A 25,435-nucleotide genomic window follows, 5' to 3' on the forward strand; every position below is an offset into this window, starting at 1 on the left:
AAAGAGTATTTTTAAAAATTAATTTATTATTTATAATTAATAAATATTTAATTGGCTTGTAAGTTATTTGGACTTTTATTATTATTAACTAATTAATAATATTAAATTGTATTATATTAAGGTTCGACAAGGATGTTTTTAAGGTTTATCTCGGTGGTGTTATTCAGCCTGGTTATCGATAAATATTCTTCAGTTATTTCGTCTGGTTTTATTTCAACAAAACAAGACTGGCGTTCTTGACTAATGTAACGCGACTCGTCGAGGTTAAAGTACCGACCAAGAACTATATTCAATGCCGATTCGTCGTAGGAATGGCAGCCTGAATAACGATACTGAGGCTTCTTATTAAATCGACATCCTACTGATTGCGCTCCTATAATATAGAAAAAAAAAAATTAATTAATTAATTGTTTAAAAAATTTATTTGTAAATATTATTTATATAAATTAGCGGTCATTTTTAAATTTTCAAATTTTTTTATGAAATAAATTAGTTATTATTATTTGTAAAATTTTTTATGGAAGAAATAAAAATTTAATCAATGTCGGGGTCTAAAAAAATTAATTCATGATTTTTGACCATGTTTGTGAGTAGAAATTGGAAAATTTTCAATTTTTTTAGCAAATAAATTTTTTAACTTCTGATAAAAGAAGAAATAAAAATAAAAATATTTTATGATTTAAAAAATTATTAAAAATTGAATTAATAATTTTTAACTATGTATATTTGCATAAATTTTTAAATTTTAATTTTTTTAGGAAATAAATTAAAAAAAAATTTTTTTTAATTTTTAAAAAAGAAGAAATAAAAAATCGATATTTTTGATGATCTAAAAAATTAATAAAAATTGAATTAATAATTTTTAACTATGTATATTTGCATAAATTTTTAAATTTTAATTTTTTTAGGAAATAAATTAAAAAGAAAAAAATTTTTTTAATTTTTAACAAAAGAAAAATTGTTTTTAAAATTATTGTAAATAAGATAAAAAATTACCTATAGGACTGATACAATCTCTGGTAAGTGCACATTGAACCCAAGGCAACATTATTTCTTCTCGAACATCGAAACTATTTTTAATGACAATGTGGGAGGCATGTATCAGCGGTAGGAAGAAGAAACTCTCAGCATTCATATGAAAGTACTCGTACATCTTCGGGTGCGTTAATGAACTAATAGCGTGTTTTGTTGGCCACGTAAGTATTCCATACTTTGGTAATAAATACTTAACTAAATCGGAATTATTTATCCGTACATTTGACTCCATATACAAGATATTACCTAGCGTATTTAATGCTGTCTGTAAAACAAAAAAATTTTCAATTAATTAATAAGAATAATTTTTTCAACTGAAGAAATTTTAAATGATTTACAATTACCTGTATGACTAGAGGCCGATAGGCATGTAATCTATCATCTTCAATGTGATTAGGAAACGGATCCAAGTCAAAAGTATAAATTATGCATCTCGTGGAGTTGCAATAACCTCGAAGATTTTGTAAAGTATCTTCGCCTAAACTTAACGCGTAAATAACAATATTATTATTTGGCAAAAATGCGTAACATTTTTCAAAAATCCGTAAAAATTGAGTTCATTTCCAGGCCGCAGTACGGTTACTATTGTTATATTGTTTTGAGTTGTTGGTAGTGTTATTGTTGCGCCTGAAGACGTTTGTTTGTCTAACCCCAAAAGTGCGAGGTACTTGGAATCTGTTACCAGACGTTTCTCTTCGACATCTTTCAGGTTTTCCTGTAATTTAAAGAACTTATTTAGTGCACGGAAAAAACAAGATTTAACTGGTTTCCATGTCGGATGGAAACTAGTTCCATCTATAGTGAAAAAATTGTACAGATGGTAACTAGTGCTATGTAGATTGTTTCCACTACAATCTACACGGTAAGAACAAGATTATACTGGATATCATCCTAGATTATACTGAGTGAAAAAATCCAGATAGTAGCTAGTATAATCCAGATTATAATGAGTATAATTCAGATTATAATGAGTATAATCCAGATTATAATGAGTATAATCTAGATTTTTTTAGCAACTATCTGAAATTTTTTTCACTACAGATATCACTGAGTATAATCTGGAGTGATATCTAGTATCATAAAATAAAAAAAAAAAAAAAAAAAAACTTTAACATTTTTGTAAATTATCAAAAATTACAAAAAAATTTTGTATTAATATCAATTCCAATAAATTTTATTTTATCAAATTTTTAATTATCAATTCAAGCTTATTCAGTAAAAAATTTAACGATTTTTTCGATGCAATAAAAATTTCTGGTGAAATATAAAAAAATTCCATTCAGCAGTGTCCAATAAAAATTTCAGTGGAAAATTTTCCGCAACTTATTAGTTTAAGTGCGACGTTAAAAATTCAACACCGTGTGCGCAAAAACACATTTTTAAAACGTGCAATAATAAAAAAATCAGTTCTTAAAAATATTGATACCGATTATTTACAAAAACAAACGCTGGAAATTTTTTTTGAAGCATATTTACTCAGAAAACTCTTAACAGTAAGTTAATTTTTTACCCTAAGTTTACTTTAAAATTTTAGGTTAGACATCTTTGAATATTCCGAGTAACATGTCGCAATTTGTTCTTATTTTTTTATAAAATTTCATTCGCCCAAACAATTAAACATAAAAACTCTGAAAACAAAATCAATAGGTTTGTTTGTTAAAATTTATTTTTGTTCTTTTTTAATGTAACTTATAAAAAAAAAAAAAAAATAAAAAAATAATGGAACTTACCTGGAAGCTTCTTAATTGTTTATGCGTTTCGGTAACTAAATTTTGTATCGCAGGATGCTGATTACTGACAGTAATAAATAAAATAGTAACTCCAACTAAACAAATTAGAAATAATAGCAGACATTTAGAGCGCATTGTTTACGTTACATTATATATCTAAAAAACCAGTCGTTTTCGGTATTTTATTTGTGTAAATAAACAGTTTCCGACTAAGCGACATGTCTAACCCATTATTGATATGTATTTATTAGCGCGCACAGAGTTTTTGTCGCGATTAGAGCAAATCACATTGTTTTGCAAATTTTAAGTGATTAGAGTATCGCGTATTTTTCATTGCTTCTAATCTAACCTTGAAACGTCAAAGTGACAGGATTTATTTATTTGTCTTTTGTTTTTTTGCTGTGCATTCACTCTAAAGGTTAGCGAGAAATTTTATTGATCTTTTGTTGGTAAGTTGCGTTTGCGCATGCGCCGATTTAAAACCGCGAAGCGGGAATTTTTAAATTTTATTGCATAAATAATAAGTTATAATTTTTACACTAATTAACTTTAAAGTTTTAAGAATAGTTTCAAAAACAGCTGATAGATGGCCTTGATTGTTATTTATCTAATAACAAGTTTAGTTTTTGGATAAACAATAATTCAGCAGATATTTAATCATTTTTAGAACTTTTGTTAACAAATAAATTATGACAAAAAAAAATTGACATGTAGAAATTTAAAAAAATTAAAAATGCAATTTTTTAAAATAATTTTTAAGAATTAACTTGATTGTTAAATAAAATTAAAAATTAATTGACAGCTAACTTTAACGTCAAAAAACTTTAACTTTAACTTTAATGTAAAAAAATTTTTTTCTTAAAAAATTGTGTTGTATTTTGAAAAATTAAATTGTATTAAATGATCAGTACTTTTTTTTTTAAGGTGGAAAAATTTTGATACAAGAGAAATCACTGAATAACATGACCGGACAACAATCCAGCAAAAAAGGTAAGTAATTTTTACTGCTGATAAAATCAAGTAAGTAAATTTTTTTAAGGGCTACAACAAGTGTGAAAATAAAAAAATCGACTTTTTTTTATATTTCGATAGGTTATACCTTTGAAAATAACGTACTAAGATTTTAAATCGAAATCTCAAATAGTTTTTGAGTTTCAGCCATTTAAAGAGTAGCCGATCGGCAGTTAGAATAGGATAATTTTATCTTTAAACGCGTTTTTCTCGAAACAGCATTTTTCGAATTTGTTTGTACCTATTTGGTTGTACCAAATTTTTTTCTGTATGTTCTGTATATATTTCTCCACACCGTAAAAAGAAAATTTGAATAATTACATTAAAAATAGTAATAAGTGTCCCGTTCTATTCAAAACTAGAAAAATTGCAGTTCAAAATAACATTTTTCTAATTCAGATTTTGAATGTTAATTTTCAAAGCTTTTAATGTAAATAAATCTTTCCTTTTTTTTTCCCATAATAAAATTGAGATGAAATGTATGTGGCATCAAACTATTCGTAACGTGATTGGTCGAATATATCATGAGCATGAAAATATATGCAAACGCTATAGTAAGGCGCGCTCTTGCGCGCGCAAATTTAAATTCTAGTAATAGTTTAAAGAACTAAAAACACGCTTTTATAGAAAACCGAACTAAAAAAATAGAAAATAAGTTTTGATAAATTTAAATTACGAATAATGTTAAAAATTTCAATAAATATAAATTAATAATAGTGTGAATAAAAAAAAATTTATTTTATTTTAAAAAAGCGTGGGGTGTTTTTAAGATATTATCAAAATGATAATCACTCTGCTCATATCTGTCAATAAAATATTTATAACTATTGACACCATGCACATTTTGAAAAAAGTGAGCAACGTAATAAGAAATTAATTTGTTAAAAATTATCAATTTTTCAGCTAAAAAATAAAATTGTTTAAAAAGAAATTTTTCCTTTCAGTGTATAGAAAGTTTTCTGTGCTTATTTGAATTATTATTTTTTGTAGAAATGATTATTCTTTGTTTGGTGTTAAAAATAGCTAAGATTGAACTTTAATATTTTCGAGTCATAACATAAGTTATTAAAAACATTTTTCGTGCAGGTAGAATGTACTCGTATGGGTTTAAAAATGTAAACTGATCACTTTCACTTACATAGGGATAATATTGAACGTCTACAAATAATTTTTACTAGAATTCAAATTTGCGCGCGCATGAATTTAGGATTTGCATATATTTTTATGCTTTGATATATTTGACCAATCACATTACGAATAGTTTGCTTACATGATATATTTTTATATTTTTCATCTAAAATTATTAGAGTGATATACTCACTTTTTAACTACTTCAAATTTCGTTCAATATTTTTGAATAAATTTTGGAAATTATCTTTTAACTGTAAATAATACTTCCTCGATTTTATATAATATAATCTGAATTCCTGTTTTTTGATTTTGACAGTTTGTAATCATTTAATCTCAAAACAAAAACAATTTTGGCGCATATTGTACAATATATATACTTCGTAAGTTTAATCTTATCAAATTTTTGTATAGACTCAGATACAAAACAATTGCGATTTAATAAAATTTAAGTAAAAAATTTGAATCATGTAATTTTTCTTTAATTTTTTTCAGTTTTTCATACTTTAAAAAAGTAATGTACTTTACAAATTGATGTGTGAAAAATTCTAATGAAATACCAATCAAATTAAATTATTTTTTCTATATTTATAAAACAAAAAATTAATTTTTTTAAAGTAAAAAAATCTTTTAAGTAAAAAAAAGTTTTTTTAAGTAAAAAAAAAATTTTTTTAAAGTAAAAAAAAAAATTTGTTAAACACAATTAAAAAAAATATATTATCGAAAGCAAAAAAAACTTTTTTTTTTTCAAAGACTACAAATTATGCTTTTCAAGAAAAATCTTCTTTATCAACCTAGTCTGTTTGAAAAATGATCATAAACACTCACACTAACAGACAATATCATCATCGGATAAGTTTAAACAGGCTTAGCCTCCTACCACTCGACAACTTGCCGGGTTGTATTGTACTTATACGCAGCATGTTGAACATTGTATGTTGTATATCAGTTCAGTCCAATCCGACGACTCGTAGAGTGACTGAGTGTCGCTGATTATCAGTTTTAGTTCGTGCTCGTGTTTCGATATCGTGCAATGTAATGTGTTTAAACAGTTTGCTCATCAGCTCCATAATCATTTATATACATATACATACATTTAACGAATAACCATCTCAAACTCAAGATAATGTCTTCCCGTAGCTCCAATCTTACCACACTCTAACACGCTAATGCTTAATCGGTCCGTTCTATTTATCGCCGATTAAGCGCTTTTCGTTATTAATTTTTAATTGCAAGTAAGTATATTAAATATCACCAGCAATGAATTAAAAAAAAATTTTAAACAATTTTTTTAAATGTTTATTTTGAAATTCAAAAGCAGAAAGTCTTCTTTGTTAGAGCGCGAGGGGTTGCTTTTAAACAGACAAAGAACTTCCCCTATCGGGATTTACCCGCATGTGCTTACTAACTGACCTGCTATATTCCAGGCTGAGACACAATAAAGAAAGAAAAAAAAAAAAACCGGCTTTAAATAAAATTATTTTGAGCAAGGCCGTGAAAATTGGTCTCAGTTTTAACTTTCAAGATTAGGAATCTTAATCTTGAGTTTAAGAAGCGGCTATATCTTTTTACGCTTCAATATGTAAGAAAATTAAAAGTAAAAGTTTTTTTACTTCGTCAAAAATTTACTTTTAGTTTTTCGGTTTAATATTTCGAATAATCTTGGGGTATAGTATAATTTACAGCCGTTAGAAAATTTTTGTCGCCTAATGTTGAGTATTAGTATTCTAAAAACTGGTTGTCACAAAAAACTTGATATGAGGAAGTCCATGAGGAAATTACTTGGAGATAAAATCAAAGCGAAGGTCGTTATTATTTGAATAAACAAATTTTTATTCGGCTTACTATCGGAGTTTGTTTCGAAAAATAATAATGGATTAAATAATAAGAAATTTTTTCTTTGTTTTGCTTTTGGAGCTCGACGCTCCCTGTTTTATAGAGAGATTTATGGTACAGGAAGTAGTTAAGGTCTTCGAATTTTAGAGGCTTTTTTATGACTACAGTGTTGAATATTTATTTTAATTGGATGTGGAGAAAATTTTATTAACGTAAAGTAATATTTGCAAGAAAAATCAAATGTTGATAATTTTAAGTAATTAGATTTTAATTTTTAGAGGAAAACACTCTTGATTTTTTTATGTTATGATAAAAATTTAATTTAATTTATATGTATATTTTGAAGTTTTTTTTTGCACGGAAAAAACAACTGTTTAAAATTTACAGAAAATAATCTTCAAAATTTCCACAAAATATTTTTTTGTTGTCTTTTGAATGTTTATTTTTGGAAATTAAAGTCACTAGAGACCAAAATCTTGACAAACTTAATAATTAATTTTGACAATTCGTTAAAAATTTTTTTTTACAATTTTAAGATTATTATCTAAAAATTTGTCTGTTTGAAATATAAATTTTTTTGTTTTTAATTAAAATTATGATACATTAAAATAATCAAAGAAATTACAAGAGTAAGAAAAATTTTATTGCGGATAAATTTTAATCTTAAAATAATTTTTTAAAGTTAAATTTAGTATGATCAAAGAAGTTTTGACACGAATTCGAGCTTTTTAAAGACTCTATAAGGTAAAAGGCCCAGTTTTCAACACTGACCTAGTTATTGACACTTTGCAATGTTATTTTAATTAAAAAAATCAACTCCAATACATTAATTAATCTAATTTGTGAATTGTAAATTTTAAGATAATTGTAAGTTCTATGTCCCCTTATATGTCATAGATCCCACACGGAATAAACGACTGTGTAAAATTTACAGAAAATAATCTTCAAAATTTCCACAGTATATATTTTTTAAAATTTACAGAAAAAATATGTTATTATTACTAGTGAGTTAACGTGAAAATTACGTATTTTTTTGTAAAATTTACAGATAAATTCTATGAAATCTCCCTGATTAAAAAAAAAGTATTGAGACAAAGAAAAAAGTATTGGTTTTCTAGTCAATCCGATACTTTTCAATACTTTTTTCTTTGTCTCAATACTTTTTTTTATTCAGGGCTATAAGAATATTATGTGATCGTTGCAGAGTAACTTCTTGAATTAAAATTATCTTTAATTATTGATTAAAAATGTAAATAATAATCTGTTAATAGTAAATTTAAAATTTTTATTATATGTGAAGAAATTTTTTTACTGATTATAAAAAAATAATTTTTCTTGAAGTACACTGTAAAAAATCAGAAAAATTAAAATTTTTGAAAAAATTCAAAACCGTGATATAAATTAGTTTGCAATGATGCTGACTCAAGTAATGTTATTTAATTAATTACAATAAATTTCCAGTAATAATAACAGAAAAAGTTATATTATAATTACAGACTGAATTTATTAAATTTAGAGATTTATAATAACAGAATTTACCACGTAAAAATAATCTATTAAGTTCTGTAAATATTACATGAGTCAACTTATAGATAGTATTTTGTAAATTTTACATACTTTTCTATAAATTTTACAAGGGATTTTTTCCGAGTGCTAAGAATTTAAAAAAAATTTTAATCAAAATTTTGCAGTGTCCAAAAATTAAAAAAACATTGAAATTTCTGGCAATTTATATTTTGACCTTAAATAACTTTTAAAGAAGTGAATTCATCAAAAAATTATCAGACTTTTTTTATAAAGCATTCTACAAAAATGTCAATATTGATAATCACGATCGATCTATTAGTTTTTGATAAAAAATTTCAAAAATAAAAAAATCCCATTTAATAAAAAATTGAACACAATTTTGGAGCAGTTTAATGTAAAAATTAAGAACTTTTTTTGATTTTATATTTTTTCTAATACAAAAATTATAAACAAAAAATAAACACTAAATTTGGGAAGAAGCAAACACCTTAATAATTAATCTATACTTTTTAAAAATTTAATTTGTTATTTCTTTATAAATTTTTGTAGAAAATTTTTAATGAAAAAAGAATCTTTGTTTAAATTATTTTAAACAAACAACTTAAAAAATATTAATTTTTGTTAAAAAATTGATTCATATTCATATTTATATTGTAAAAGACAATGAACTAATAATTTTTATTGCTCGTTATTCATTTTATTTTTAAACAAGCTTTCTCATAATATAATAATAAATTTATAGTCAGAGGAATGAATACACATAAAAATTAGACCTAAGGCAGAGGAAAAAAAAGTTTTTAATATGTTCAACTCTATAGTTAACACAAGAAGAAAATGAATTCCCCTCTATGCTTGAATAAGTATTCAACATATAATTCTTTTACCCCCTCTTTGAAAACTTAAGACCTTTCAAGTTCATTCTTTGGTAAGGACAACTACTCTTTAAACGAACAAAACTTCTTGTGGTCAAAACAATTTCAGCTCCAAATAATTTTATCTTTTTACTCGCAAAATTTACATGTCTGTATGTTTTTACTTCGATATTGAATAAAAATTTCATTCCTGAAAAAGTAATTTATATTTTAAACAAAAAAAACAAAATAAAAATTTTTATCGATAATTCGGAATTTTTTAATTGTTTTTGATAAACTACAAAAAAATATGTGATTATTCTAAAAATAACTTTTATCAAATAATTTCTTATCCGCGATATTAAAAACTGAGAAAAAAATAAATTTTTTGATTTAATTAAAAAAAAAATAAAATAACTAAAATACAAAAAAAAAATATTTATGTTCGTAAAAAATTAATTTTTTGTCAAACCCAAAAATATAAAAAAAACCTTTTTTTTTTTGAATTTTTAAATTTCAAGTTAAAAAATTTTTAAATCACTTTTTTTTTAATAAAAAGCTTGACAAAAATTATTTAATGTTTCTCCTAGCGAGAAAAAAATTTTAGTATCTATTTATATATAAGGGTCATAAGTGATCTTCATTTGAAATAAGAATGTCTAACTAAGAATAAACTAGAGAACGAATTCTGTCTTTTTTTTAATAGTATACTTTTCTTTTTCTTTTTTTTTTTTTTATCTACACGTGATCTTCCGAGCATTGGCTTTAGAACTAAGGTTTCTTCTTGTATTACACATATGTACATTTTATGTACTTACACATGTATCTTCTTTAATTTAACTAAATCTTAACTATTTCTTACTAATGTAAAAGAAAATATTTCATCATCTTCGCCAATCGCCCTCAGCAATAGATTCAATTTATTAATTCATTAATGACGACTTTGAATAAATAATTCATCGGTTTATTAACGGAACAATGTATAACTTTATAGTAGTTACGTTTGTATATTCATATCAGCGCTTAACTGATGAATTGTAATTGTAAGTTTTTACGTGAGAAAAAATAAAGAAATTAAAAAATGATTGTAATCGATATAAGCTGTCTTCAATCTTGCAATGCTAATTATAGTTTGTTTTTATTTATTTATTGCTAGAAAAATCGTTGAAATTTTATTTCAATTAACGATACATAGATAAGTTATCTTTTATTTCAACCTTGTCATTATACGAAGATACAAAGTGCGATTTTTTATTTTATTATTAGTGATAAATTTATCTTTGTCGAAAGGATCTTCATTTTTTTACGGAAAAGTAATATTTTATTTAAAAAATAAATTAAATTTTTAAGCGGGAAAAATTTTATTAATTTATTTATTTAAATATTATGACAGATATAAATTATCAAGCCCTAAAGATTATTTTTTATTTTTCATGAGATAACGCGTAACCTTGAAATGTGTGTGTATATATAAAATTATAAGAATTCATTTTATAAGATAAATGTATTTATATTAATTTAAAACGGCTAACACGATAATTCTAGATTATTTAACTTTTCTTGCAGAATTTATTCTGTTGAGTGCATGATAAACTCGGCATTCAAATCCGGTTTTAAATTTGACTCCTACACAGTTAAAATTTTCATAATAGAGTTGAAAAAATTTTTTTTGAATGTTTAATACTTAATGTAGAAATTTTATACAATTGTGTTGAAAAAATATAAAAATTAAATTTTTTTTTTATTTATTATTTAAAAAAAAATTTTTGATTTTTTTTTTGCGTACAGGGATAAAAAATTTTCATTAAAGATATTTTTATTTTAAAGAAAAAAAATTTTTCAAAACTTAATAAAAATTAAATTAGAAAAAAATAATTTTTTTTAGCTAAAGCAAAAGTTTGATGAAGCAAAAAAATTTTCCTGAATTTATAAAAAATTAAAAAAATTTTCTTTTTAAAAAATTTTTAAAATTTTGAAATAAATTTAATAGAGGCTGAAACTTTTTAAAACGAAATATAAACGAAAAGTTAAAGGAACGAAGAAAAGGCGTTTAGAATTTTTAACCTTTCTATATAAGGAAATGCCCCATTTAGTTATAAGATAAGACTAATAATACTTTTTTGATAACCAATAATGACTTATTATGACTAATAATGAATCTAATGCTGTTATATTGAAATTTTTTTCTTGGTTAAAAATTAAAAAAATCCACAATATTTACATTAATATTTTCCTTAGCTCGTGAATAAAATCACAAATAAAGAAAGATAAAATTTTCTGACCTGTCTAAATGAAAAGTGCAAATACTCCCAACTGTTTATACATTTAAAAATATATATTTATATTCACGAAAATTATTATTTTTTACGTTGAAAATTAGGTCATTATTTACAAGTGGGGTCAACCCATGCTGAGCCATGTTAAATATTTTTTTATTTTTGATCAAATTAATTAATCTTTTTTTTTTTTTTTTTTTTTTTTTTTTTTTTCAAATTGTTCGTTTTTATATGTGCTTTTCAAAAAAATATATCAAAAACAAAAAAAAAAGATAAAATAAAAATTTTATCCAAAAATATGAAAGCCAATTTTTTTTCCAATTTTTGAAGGAAAAAAAGCTATCGAAATTTTCATTTTTCCTTTTCACGACAGCAGAATCAAAAAATATTAATTTTTCACTTAGTTAAGGCCCAAAATGGGATTGACTAAAATTATAAATAATAACCAAAAATTTTTATGCACAAGTTTGAATCGTTGCATTAATATCTTCTCAAAAAATTTAACAGTAACCTTGATTCGTTTAATTAAAAATGTAATAATAACCTTGACTCGTTAAATTTCCTTAGAATTTTATTGATCATTGATTTAAAAATCAAACAAATTAGCTTGCAAGTGAATTTTAATTTAAGAAAATATTTTGAATTTTGTCATAAAGCCAAAATTTTGTGCAAATAATATAAAAGATAAAATTGATTATTTTTCGTGAAAAGCTGTTATATAATTTTTTTCTTGCCATTTAACATTTCGTTAAATTATTCAACTTTTTACATTAAAAAAAATTTTTTTTTAACTTTTGGTTCGATTTCTGTCTCAAGGATGTAATACATCAAAAAATTAAGAATTATTATTTATTGGAAATTTAATTTCTTAAAAAAACGTCTCAAAATTTTTTCGTATCTTTAATGTTTCAGCCAGAATATCGGTCCTAATTTTCATGCATAAAAATTTTTAAATTCATAATTGAAAGTCTGAATTTAAATAAAAAATTTAAATTTTTTTAGCGGGGAATTTAAAAAAATAAATTTAAATTTTTTTAGCGGGAAATTAAAAAAAAATAAACTTAATTTTCTATAACGAAAAAAAAATTTATTTATTTTCATTCAGTAACTAAGAACGAATAAAATAAAAAAGGTAATCGTAAATTTATAATTCCGATTAATCATCCAAGCTATGAATAAAACATTAGTTCCAAACATAATAAATGTATGTTAAAAAGCACATGGATAGTTTAAATTAACATGAATATTAATAATAACAAAAATAAAAATATATAAGATTAGATATATTTTATCTTTTTTAGAGTTTGGCGGTGAGGAGAAGAGGACTGAAAATAATAATAAAATAACCGAGAATCCAATCGGTCTGTCCGACGAGGAGTGACGATTATATGATTGTGTCAGTTTAAGAAACACGCGTTGTATTATATATATGTGAAAAAAATAAAAAGATCAACGGTTTCATTTAACGAACCAAATAAGTATTAATAAAATGAGGCCCTGGACGAATAAAACGGTGGCGCTGGGTGTCGTCGGATTAATTTGTTTAATTATTGGTACATTATTAAGTTGCATGTGGCCGCTGGTCTTCGAGGGAATCCTCAGAAAAGTAAGTGAGCTACTCTAATTTATTTATATTTTTAATTTCACTTTTTTTTTTTTTTTTTTTTTTTTTTTATTATTATTTGTTATAAATATATTATCTAGAGTAATTTGTAAGTCGATTGTAAGGACTGAGACAGAGTGAGTTATTGTGTCGCTGAATTGGAGATAAGTATTCAAAAGTGTACGACAATCGTCTTCAGACGGGTCACATGTATGACTGTTGCTGCTATTTCTAATTCAATTACCATGTTATATTAGTTTAACTCGACTAATCAATTCTCAACTTCATCCATTCAAACTTCTACTTTTTTTTTTTAGTCATTTTTTACAGATATTCACTCATGTTTACAGTAATAGTCGAAATTTAAATTATTTTTTAAATTTAGTTTGAAAGTTACCGCTAGGTGGCAATTTTTTCTCGCAGTTAGAGCGCGAAGAATTTTGTATATAATAAGAGACTTTTATTTTGTAATAAACCAATTTAAATTCTTCAAAAACTTGTGTTTTAGATTCTGTAATTTTTTACAGAATTTTTTTTTTTTTTATTTTCAGGTGAAATATTTTTTTTGAAAATTTTTTTCTTGAATCAAGTAGTTTTTTTTCAGTATATCTTAGATTTAAACTAAAGTCACAAATTTATTAATTTTGTTTAATTAGTTCAGGAATCGCCGCTAGATGGCTAATTCTTCTCGAAGTCAAAGATTTTTTTTTCTCAAAAATCAGATTTGAAGAAAAATTGTTTGTTTTTTTATTAGTTAAAAAATATGCTGATTTAATTTTACGAGTCAATTACTTGATTATGACAGAAGACTTTATCCATTCCACTCACAGATAAAGACTTATTGATAACTTCAAAGTTATACGATTATCGACTTTATTAACATTAACTAGTTTAATGTACACAGAAAGAAAAATTTCTTGACTGGAGAAAAAAATTTTTGGCTCAAGAAAATTTTCGTGTGTCTGAAGGAAGACCGAAGTAAAAATTTTTATTGAAATTCTATTCTTGGTGGAAGTAATTTTTTCTTAATTCAAATTATCATAAGTACTTGATACAAGAAATTTTTATACTTGATTAAGATTTTTGGATACTTTAAGGAAGCAGCGTCGGCTATTGTAACTGAAAAAAAAATTTTCTCACCTTGAGAAAATTTTTCTCTTGAATATTTGATACCCATTTTATATTATTTTAGCATGAAATTATACATATTCAATGAAAAAAAAATGATTCAACATTATTTGATCTTCCCATTTGACATGTTATCAACTCTTATAATTTAGATGAAAAATATAAAAATATATCATGTAAGCAAACTATTCGTAACGTAATTGATCAAATATATCATAAGCATGAAAATATATGCAAACGCCATAGTAAGGCGCGCGCTTGCGCGCGTAAATTTAATTCTAGTTCAATAAAAACGTTAATAAAAATTTACTTCTATCGAGATATTTAATTTTTTGGAGCAAGAGAGAAATTTTCTCAAGTCAAGAAAATTAACTTCTATCAAAAACTAAATTTTTTGAAGCAAAAAACTGAATTTTCTCAAAACAACAAGATTTTCTTATCTTAATTAAATTTTCTTGGATCAAGATAGAATTAATTTTGTTGGAATAAGTAAAATTTCTTGTGTCAAAAAAAATTTTTTTTTTTGTTCAAGAAAATAATTAGGAAAAAAAATATTTTCTTGGCTTAAGTGAACCTTTTTTCTGTATATTAATAATCTATAGATTCACATAAAAATTTTTTGAGCGACACAATTCACTAGAATTCATGAATATTTAAATAAAAATGGACATTGTACTTGACATTGACCTTGTTTTTAAGACTACATTCTTTGGACTTCTTTTAGCAGATAATACTCAATAATTAATTTTGATTATTTAGGAATTACCATTGACGCAAAATTCGCGGGGATTTGAACTTTGGAAAGATACCGATAAACTTCCATTGTTCATTGACTTCTATTTATTTAACTGGACTAATCCAGATGAGCTGAGAGAAGAAGGAAAGAAGCCAAACTTTGTACAAATGGGGCCGTATCGTTTTAGGTGTGTATTTTTATTTTATTTTTAATTCAAATTATCGTTTCAATTTTTCATTAGCAATTTCTCTGATAATTTTAATTAGAGTTAAAAAAAACCTTTTTTCGGCTTGAAATCACATCGCATTAGTATAATTAAGTTTTTATTGTAATTTATTTAATAATAATAGTATTTTACTAGTTATAAAATTGGCACGATCTCGTGTCCCAGTTGAATATCAGTTTAAATGAATTATGATTGACGCGATAATAGCAATAGCACACAAAAGTTAATAACAAAATAGATTAATTAAATATTACATCTAAAATTTATTTATTTGATCATTAATAGTCTCCATAATGATCAGATGTTTTTAAAAGAGCAGCCAGACGCGTATTGATAGAAAAAAAAGAAAATAAATTTTTTAAATTGTTAAAAATCAAAGCCCTTGAAATTCTTTCAAGATCCCGCGGCTGTAATGATTATTATAAGTTTTAATCTATGTAATGAAGTGTATCGTGCGTAAGGACAATTGACTGACGGTCTGGTATACGCGAAAGTTATTAATTAGTCAATTATTCAATAGAACACACGCATTAAATCGCCCACGATTTTTAAAATATTTAATATTCTCAAAGAGCTGAGACGACTGATGGCTGATTTAATTATTGTATCACTCATTAAAGAGTCAATACTATGAGGTTAAGTAATAATCAACTATTCAGAATCCTTATCTCTGTTACATTTATTATTAGAAATTTATTTCTCATTTCTTATTCATCATTCATTATCTTTATATTATAGTATGAAGTCTCAGTGTTCTCAATTTATTATTTTATCCAGTTATTTTATTAGCTATTTTCTTTAATTTTATGACTTTGTTATAGAATACTTAAAATAAATGCGGCAATAATAATAATAATAATAATAATAATAATTTATTTTTAATTTTTTTCTAAAAATAATTTTAAATAGACAAATCTAGAAAATATTTTTTTAGTAAGAAAAATTTTTATTTCTTCATTTAACAAATAAAATTTTTGTTACAATATTTCTAATTTTTTTCAAAAAAAATTTTTATCTCTTTTTATAATTTTTGTCCGAAATCCGTCGCGAAGAAGAACAATTTGAAAAAAAAAAAAAGTATTTTTCGATTTTTTATTTTATTTCGATTTTATCTAAAATAGATGGATTCCCACTTCTGCATGATTACCCAAAATTTTCTTTACTCTCTTGAATATTCAAATCGTAAATAACTATCGCCGCAAAAAATATTGAAACCAATTTACGATAAAGATATACTCATTAAAAAATTTTTCTTAGTCTTTTAAATATACACAGTAAAAAATTTTACGTCATTGCGTCAAAAAATTTTGTGTTAATCATTCAACACTTTTATGTGTAAATTTAACATTTATTGTGTTAAAATAACACAAAAAAGTGTTAAATATTTAACATAAAAATTTTTAACACAAAATTTTTTGACGTACAAAACAGAATAAATAAATAAATAAAAAAATTAAATTCGAATCTATTTAAAACTACTTCGAAAACTTATCATAATAAATTAGCTATTGCTGAAAAGCACACAAAATATTAAAAAAGCACAAATTTAGATTAAGATACTAAATTTAATTAAAAAAATTCATATTATCGTATAAATACGCCGGAAAAAATTTTCCTTTTGGTTTTAATTGTATAAATAATAATTATACAATAATAAAAAAAATTATTTTTAATTTACAGAGAAAGGAGAGTGAAGGTAAACGTAGTATTCCATCCAGAAAATAGTACTGTAAGTTATGACCAAATGAAATATTGGTATTTTGATGCAGAGCATAGTAATGGAACACTAAAGGACAGAGTTATCGCTTTAAACGCCGTTGCAGTTGTAAGTATCATTGATATGATTATAAATGATAATTAATAATTGATAATAATAAATTTGAACTTAGTCAGCCGCTCATACAATAAGATACTGGAACCCGATGATGCAAGGAACGCTGTCATACTTGCTAGCATCGTCGAAAATCTACATTAATAAGACTGCTGGCGAGTTATTATTTGAGGGATATTCGGATCAAATAATATCAATGGGTTCATTGATGGCGAGCGACGATTTCGAAGTCCCACCTTTCGATAAATTTGGCTGGTTTTACATGGTAATTTTATTTATTCAATTAGATAATTTCATAAAACTTTCCAGTATTTTATTTTGTTTCTTAATTAATGTCGTCTAAGATTTTCTACCGATTACCGCAATTACGCAGTTGACAAGCGACAAACGATACACATGCACAATTATTATTGATTACATAACTTTGGTTAATAATTGTGATTATGATGATGATGTGATATTGATACAGTGTCTAAAGGTCGACAATTATTTTATTGATATTTATCTATGACATTGATTTTAATTTTATTCAACTTTTGCAGAGAAACGGATCGACGTACTTCGACGGGCATTTCAATGTAGGGACTGGAGAAGATGACTTGGCTAATTTGGGAGTAGTCAAGTTATGGAATTATAAAGACACAATTAAGAATTTTCACACGCCTTGTAATGCTGTTGAAGGTATTGCTGGAGAATTTTGGCCGCCAAAACGCGGCACTGAAGATATCAGTATTTGGACTGGCGAATTGTGCAGGTAATTTTTTTTTCTAAGTTCAATTATTCTTATTCATTTGAAGCTAAAGGAAATTGATTTTTTAATAAGAAAGATTTTTAATTTTTGCTTATTTTGAAATTCATTAAATTTTTTTTTTTTAATTTGAAAAATTGCAATTTTCAAAATTATAGAAGCTTGTAAAAAAAAATTTACAGTTAAATTTAAAGTGAAAAAAATTTTTAGATAGTAGTTAGTATAATCCAGATTACAATGAGTATAATCCAGATATCACCCAGTATAATCCAGATTACAATCAGTATAATCCAGATATCACGCAGTATAATCTACATTTTTCTAGGTACTATCTAAAATTTTTTTTACTACAGATATCACTGAGTATACTACGTAATATCTGGATTTTACTCATTATAATCCAGATTATACTAGCTACTATCTGGATTATACTCATTATAATCTGGATTATACTAGCTATTATATGGATTTTTTTCTCTGTGTATTGCCGGTTTAAACTTTTTTTAGACAAATGAAAATTTAGCTCTGCTAGGAAATAAATAACTAAATAATTTATCGAATAGCAGAACGATTTTTTCTAAAATTTTTCTTTGTAACGAAGAAATTCATGAATCTGTAATTGTTGACTGTAAGTTGCTAGTATTACTAATATTAATATTAATACTAAGTCTTTATTCACAGAGTGCTAAATAACAGGTTTTGTGTTGATAAAAGGATTTGTTGATGTTTGACGATGATGAGATTTATTAATGTTAAAACGGCTTAATGAATATTTATCAAGAGTTAACGAATCATTTATTGGAAAAATTAACTGTTTAAAGAATAGGGATTAATAGCTGATAAATATTTATTGTTTTTTATGAATTATGATGATTTTTATCATGTAAATTATTTATCAAAAGTTATCGGTGATATTAAATATTTATTTGTACTTTAGATTAAAATTAAAAAATAGGTTTCAGATTAATGGAATTATCGATTTATAATTTTCTTTATCTACCAAGACTTTTGCAATTTTTAAATTATGTTTTTTCATTTTTTTTTATTTTAATGTTTTTACATTTTCGAAAGACAAATTTTTACGAAGTGTGTATCAAAAATTAAGATTCTTTAAAATTTTTTTTCTAATACTTTGAAACAGTGAAATTGTTTTTTATTTAAAAAATTATCGAATTATAATTTTTAACTTGATAATTTTGAGGTTTTTTTTAAATATTAAAAATTTAATTTTTTTTGAAAACTAAATTTTTTACTAGCTTAAAGTATTTTAGGAGATATTACCAAAAAATTTCAAAATTTTCTGCGTTTAAATATTGATATAAAAATTTTCAAATGTATTTTATATTTATAGATAAATTTCAAGAATTTTTTTTTTAATTCTAAAAATCAAATCAATTTTTTTTCCCTCTATACGGAAAGAATAAGATGACACTGGATATCATCCCAGATTATACTCAGTGATATCTGTGGTGAAAAAAATTTTTAGATAGTAGCTAGTATAATCCAGATTATACTGGGTGATATCTGGATTATACCCATTGTAATCTGGATTATACTAACTACTATCTGAAATTTTTTTTTACCCAGTATAATTTGGGATGATATCCAGTGTCATCTTGTTCTTTCCGTGTAGCGTTAAATGCAAATCTATTTAGAACTATTCTGAAAATTTATGATAATAAATTAATAATCGGCAAAAAAAATATGAAACCCTGAAAATTCATAAAGTCAGGTCAATATCTTTTCACTCATAATTAATTTAACTAAAAAAAACTATTTTATTTCATTTTATGAATACGCCAAAGACAAAAATTTTTTTTATTCTTTTAATTAGATAAAAAATTAAAGTTGAAATATTAATAATTTCAGGCCATTAACATACGAGTACTCCGAAGACGTAATGCACCTAGGAATAAAAGGCTACAAATTCTCATTGGGAGAAAAAAGTCTAGGAAACAATACCAAACGGCAGTATCCCCACGAACAAGCTAAATATTTTGAAAAAACAACAACGACTGAAGATTTCTTCAGCGCAGATGTAACAACGCCTCGCAATGCTAACAGTAATAATAAAAATATAAACGAAGATAATCCGGATGTGGTGAATATTGGCCGGTGCTACTGCAATGGAGAGTGTACACCAATGGGATTAATGAACATAACAGCATGTCGTTTTGGAGCCCCTGCATTCGTAAGTCTTCCACATTTCCACAAAGCGGACCCGATTTTGAGGAGCCAAATTAGCGGAATGAATCCCCAGGATGATATTCACAATTTTTACGTCACTTTGGAACCCAACACGGGAATTCCTCTTGATGTTGGTGCTAGGTTGCAAATAAATGTCCTTCTTCAACCATCTTTGACGATAAGCTTCTTCAAAGACGTGCCGAAAATTTTCTTCCCGATGTTCTGGTTCAATGTCCGGGGCGGAGTTCCTGATGAAATGGCTGGAGGGTTGAGACAATTGCTAATGCTACCGACCTCTGGGCTGTATGGCAGTATTATTTTGGCTACCATTGGAGCTACGTTAATTGTGATTGTTATTATTGTACAGTTTATTAGGAACAGCCCGCCACTGGTAAGTAAGTTCAAAATTTTTTTGTTTAATTTTAATTTTAATTTTTTTGTAGAAATAAATTTTATGATTAAATTCTTCGGGAAATTTTAGATTATTTTATTATCCGCAAGTCAGTGTTGGGAAGTAATAGTAATCTCGGTACTAATATTAATACCAATTTCAAATTTTCTAGCTACCTATTAATTTTTTTTGAAAGCAAAATTTAAAAAAATTTTCATTCTAATTTTTAATTCTTTTTACTTCTAAATTTTCTAAAAAATGAGTAGTATTTTCTTTTCAAAATTAAAAATATTTTCATTCTTTTTTTTTTATTTATAAATTTTCTAAAAAATCAATAGTATTTTCTCCGAATTACTATTTTTCAAAAAGTACTTTCATATAATAACAAATTTCAGGAAAAAAAAATAATTAGATACTTTATTTTTAAATTATCAATTTTTTCAGAAAACTAGGAATATTTTTGGTAATTATTTACAAGTGTCTCCATCCTATTTTTAGCCACATTTAGGTGAAAAATTAACGTTTTTCATTTTTTTTTATTCTGCTTGTTTTTACGGCGCATTTATAATTAAAACTCTCGTGAACGAAAAAAATAAAGATTTCGATAGCTTATTTGCATTTAAAAGTTGGAAAAAATTTTGGCTCTCCTGTTTTTGGATAAAATTTCTATTTTATCTATTTTTTATGTTTTTGATATATATTTTTTTTTGAAAAGTACATATTATAACAATTAAAAAAAAAAAATTGAATATCACAATTTTCTAAAAAATTTATAAACATTTTTGAAAATTTGTAAAATATTTTAAAATTGTGATAATCAACTTTTTTTTTAAATTGTGCATTTTTTTAAATATTTTTCAAAAAAAAAAAAAAAACAATAAAATGAAAAAGAGATTTCGTTAAAAATAAAAGAAAATTAAAATGGTATACCCCACTTGTAAATAATTACCATATTTTTTTTTTATAATTACATTTAATTAAACACAATTATTACAATTTTACAAAAAATACAAAAAAATTTACCAACTATTATATAATATCTCAAATTAAATTTCCGATATTTTGAATGATTATTAATTATGTATTTAATTCTAATCATTTCTTTTTCATTTTTGGAAATTATCATTTAAATTTACAAGAATTAAATCCGGTAATAAAAAAATACGAAAAATAAAAAAAAAAAGTAAATTTTTATCATTTTATTAAAAAATGTGCATTTTTAGAATTTGAGAAAAAATTAAATGATTCTTTTCAAATTTAGTTCTTTTACTAAAAAAATTAGATAAATATATTTTCTTAAATATCTAATTTTTTAAAATAAATAATATTGATTTTTTTAACGAGTAATTTTTTATAAAAATTAATAATTTTATTTTTTATTTTTTTTTTCTAATTATTGGTTTTTTGAAGAAATCAACATTTTTTTTTAAATTAGTATTTTTTTTTTATTAAATACTTTATTTCATAATTTGAAAAAAATAAAATATTAATTTTTACAAAAATTATTATTTTTATTTCATAATTAATAATTATTAATTGGATTATTAATTTCTTCTTTATTATTTTTGGAAAAAAAATATTATTATTCTTTTTTTTTTTTTTTTTTTTTTAACTAATTTGTCAAAAAAATCAATATCAAAGATTCTTTTTAACTTGTAATTACTTTTTAATAACATCATAAAAATAAAATATTTTTTTTTTCCAACACCTGTTCAGACTTAAAAATGTTAGCCGACAATCTTGTAATTATTATAAGCAAATACCATATAAAAATGTTATCAAAGCGAGTGATTAGTCATATCATGCGGAATTTAAACATTCTATAAATAATCTCACTTTTTTTTTAAAACAAAAAATTTTCGATTTTTATTAATCAATTTAATTTTTCAGCCGGGAAAATCAAGAAGAACGCAAGCAACCAACGGCACTAAAACGGAGCTTGTTTACATGGACACAACGACGCCTCCGGACGATCACGAGCGAAATGATCGGCCGTTGCAACCCAAAAATTGATTTTTTATTTAAAACTAAGTGATAAATTTAAGTTATTTTAAGTAAAAGACAATAGTTTACAAATTCAAGGCTCGTATTTATGTCGCTTGTCAGTAAAAATACTTGACCATGTTTATTACTTTTATTTTGTTTCATTCGTATTAGTATTATTGTTAATATTACTAATCAAGGCTGCTATGAATTAAATTTTTTTGATAAAGTATTTTGATATATAAATATATAAATTTTTAAATTACATTTTGTTATGATCATAGATTATGACCAACTTTAAATGATACGACTGAGGCGTGCCAAAATAATTTTTATGAAGAATTTAAAATTGTTTGCTGTTGACAGATCTCTTATAGTAGCAATTTTAGTAACTCGCGGTTTGTTACACTGCCTACGCTGAATAAAAAGAATATCTTGATGAAAAATTTATAAAATTCATTCAAAAATTTTTCTTCTTCAAGGTAATCTTCTTTTCAGTGTATGAGAATAATAATAAATATGTGCCAAGTTTATGATTGCCATTTAAATAGTTACCACAATTGATAAGTTTAGTTATCACATCCAAATATTCAAGTTATTTTAATCGACGTAAGATTTTACAGAATTTATCCTCGAATTTATTATATACTGTTAGTTATTAGTTATATTACTAGTTTTGAAAACGTCATTCCATGTCTTGTTGATGAATGAAATGATTTAAATTTTTAAGAAATGTTAAGCTGTAAAGAGTTTGAAAATACTCTATGTAACATTAATTAATGAATTTAAAAAATTTTATGTATATGTGAATAATATAGAATATTTTATAAATATTTTGACGATTAAATGTTTATATTCATATTTTTTATAAGCTATAAAGAATTGATTTAATAAAAGAATTGATTCATTTATAAAAGAAAAATGTTTTTATTTTTTTTTAACTACACGGAAAGAACAAGATAACACTGGATGTCATCCTAGATTATACTCAGTGATATCTGTGGTGAAAAAAAAAATTCAGATAGCTAAAAAAAAAATCCAGATTATACTGCGTAATATCTGGATTATACGCATTATAATCCAGATTATACGCATTATAATCCAGATTATACTCATTATAATCCAGATTATATGCATTATAATCCAGATTATACAGAGTGATATCTGGATTATACTCATTATAATCCAGATTATACTGTATGATATCTGGATTATACTCATTATGATCCAGATTATACTGTGTGATATCCGGATTATACCAGATACTATCTGAAATTTTTTTTTACTCAGTATAATCTAGGATGATATCCAGTGTAATCTTGTTCTTTCCGTGTAGAAAACTTTTTTTCAATAAAAAAGTTATCAGAAAAATTTTAATTCATAAAATTGTTTGAAATTTGCAACAAATTAATTTCTTCTCATTAAAATGCCCATTTTTTCCAAAAGAAATTTTTCCCTCAGTGTTTGCTAATAGTTAAAATAAATTGGTGAGCTAAGAATTAGACTACTACATTATGGTCAATATCTTAAATTTTTTCGAGACTTCTGACGTCTCTTTGATTGCGACTTTATCAGAGAAATGATAAAATGATGATTTGATAATGATTAGTCATCGAACTTCCTTTTAATAAGAAACCAAAATAAGCTTATAAAAAAAAAAAAAAAAAAAAACGGCCTAGTTTCTAATCTTTATACCCGCGAAAAAAGTTCTAAAACAAAAAAAACTAAAATTTTGGAGTGCTAACTCTTCTGCTAACGAAATCTCAGCACGTTCATTATCACGGCCACCGGATGAACGCTCGGGCCTTCAACGTGGACAGATTATGGACACTAAGTTTCAAGTTTCGACACATCTATAACATTCTTCTTCTTTATATTTATATTTATATGCATAATAATAACACAAATATAAGTGTGAGGGGACACACTTGGTTTGACCAAAAGAATATACTAAACAGAAGGTCTTTTGTGCTTCAAATGAATGCCACCATTATTTTGGCTCCTTCCTCACGCTGTTACGCATTGCTGTTTTTTGTTATCATTATTAAATATCAAGTATTAAATATTTTATGGCCTACTGTTGTGAAAATACAGTTTTGTTGTCGTACTATCATTAATCACCCTTTCGAACTATCGATTTTAGTACAGAAATAGTTTACTGCGTGTCTATACCGTTTGCTATTAATTATAATGATACCGAAAATGTCAGATACCTGACAATTTATTTAGGAGACGTAGTTTGTTGATAGATTATTGAAGGAGTAAAAACATACCACAAGCACGCATCAAAACTTTTCATCCTATTTTAATTTTTATTTTTTTTTCAAAACAAGTTTTTTTATTTGATCCGAAAATTGTTTTTTTTTTTTTTTAAAAAAAAAGGTTGCAGATCTTTTTTTAAAAATTGATTTTTTTTTCGAAATAAATACGTGAAAAATTCACAGAAAAAAAGGTTCACTTGAGCCAAGAAAAAATTTTTCTAATTATTTTCTTGAGCGAAAAAAAAAATTTTTTTTTTACAAGAAATTTCATTTATTTCAACAAAATTAATTCCCTTGCTTTAAGAAATACGTATCTTGGTCCAAGAAAATTTATTTAAGCCAAGAAAATCTTCTTGTTTCGAGAAAATTCAGCCTCTTGCTCCAAAAAATTTAGTTTTTGATAGAAGTAAATTTTCTTGTCTTGAGAAAATTTCTCTCTTGCTCCAAAAAATTAAATATAAAGATAGAAAAAAATTTTCATTAATATTTTTATTGATTAACGTGTCAAATGGAAAGATCAAATAATATTTCATCATTTTTTTTCATTCAATATGTATAATTGCACGCTAAAATAATCTAAAATGTGTATCAAATATTCAAGAGAAAAATTTTCCCAAGGTGAGAAAATTTTTTTCTCAGCTGAAGTAAGTTGCGCTGTTTCCCTAAAGTATATAAAAATCTTGATCAAAAATAAAAATTCATTATATCAAGTGTTTATGATAATTTGAATTAAGAAAAAATTACTTCCACCAAGAATAGAATTTCAATAAAAATTTTTACTTCCACCAACACAACTTCGGTCTTCCTTCAGACACCCGAAAATTTTCTTGAGCCAAGAATTTTATTCTCCAGTTAAGAAATTTTTCTTTCTGTGTTGACATCAAGTTTTGTTTTCACTATTTCCACAAAAATAAATTTTATAAAGATTCTTAAATTTTTAAATTCTG

At 24.5% G+C, this 25,435-nt stretch overlaps 2 protein-coding genes across 4 annotated transcripts; one reads left to right on the forward strand and one right to left on the reverse strand.

Annotated features, from left to right (window-relative positions):
* Window positions 1-6: 6 nt before the first annotated feature.
* LOC141536832 (uncharacterized) lies at window positions 7-3,111 on the reverse strand. The gene is given in 5 exon segments (XM_074257595.1): window positions 7-373; window positions 997-1,300; window positions 1,380-1,552; window positions 1,555-1,750; window positions 2,766-3,111. Coding segments are annotated over 5 exon segments (1,065 nt in total). The 5' UTR covers window positions 2,901-3,111; the 3' UTR covers window positions 7-116.
* On the forward strand, window positions 2,372-22,760 carry LOC141536831 (protein peste). Of its 3 annotated transcripts, XM_074257592.1 has the most exons (9): window positions 2,372-2,528; window positions 3,690-3,755; window positions 12,696-13,000; window positions 14,885-15,048; window positions 16,768-16,912; window positions 16,977-17,183; window positions 17,461-17,672; window positions 19,536-20,244; window positions 22,135-22,760. In XM_074257592.1, exons 3-9 carry the CDS (start codon window positions 12,884-12,886, stop codon window positions 22,255-22,257), a joined length of 1,677 nt encoding a protein of 558 aa, XP_074113693.1. In that variant the 5' UTR covers window positions 2,372-2,528; window positions 3,690-3,755; window positions 12,696-12,883; the 3' UTR covers window positions 22,258-22,760. The 3 variants fall into 3 exon arrangements, with proteins under 3 accessions (XP_074113693.1, XP_074113695.1, XP_074113692.1); XM_074257594.1 differs by lacking the exons at window positions 2,372-2,528; window positions 3,690-3,755 and adding an exon at window positions 5,854-6,139 and having other exon boundaries at window positions 19,536-20,248; XM_074257591.1 differs by lacking the exons at window positions 2,372-2,528; window positions 3,690-3,755 and adding an exon at window positions 5,856-6,139.
* The last annotated feature ends 2,675 nt before the right edge of the window (window positions 22,761-25,435 follow it).

The sequence above is a fragment of the Cotesia typhae genome, unplaced genomic scaffold (genome assembly GCF_013202065.1).
Source record: "Cotesia typhae breed Kobodo isofemale line unplaced genomic scaffold, CoteBio_Ctyphae scaffold_45, whole genome shotgun sequence".
Classification (NCBI taxonomy): domain Eukaryota; kingdom Metazoa; phylum Arthropoda; class Insecta; order Hymenoptera; family Braconidae; genus Cotesia; species Cotesia typhae.

What these genes read in the sequence shown, in the direction of transcription:
- LOC141536831 (XM_074257592.1), top strand. Translation starts at nt 12,884, where the DNA reads ATGAGGCCCTGGACGAATAAAACGGTGGCGCTGGGTGTCGTCGGATTA. An exon ending in TCGAGGGAATCCTCAGAAAA is followed by an intron (nt 13,001 to 14,884) that starts GTAAGTGAGCTA and finishes TTGATTATTTAG; the next exon opens with GAATTACCATTGACGCAAAA. An exon ending in AATTTGGCTGGTTTTACATG is followed by an intron (nt 17,184 to 17,460) that starts GTAATTTTATTT and finishes CAACTTTTGCAG; the next exon opens with AGAAACGGATCGACGTACTT.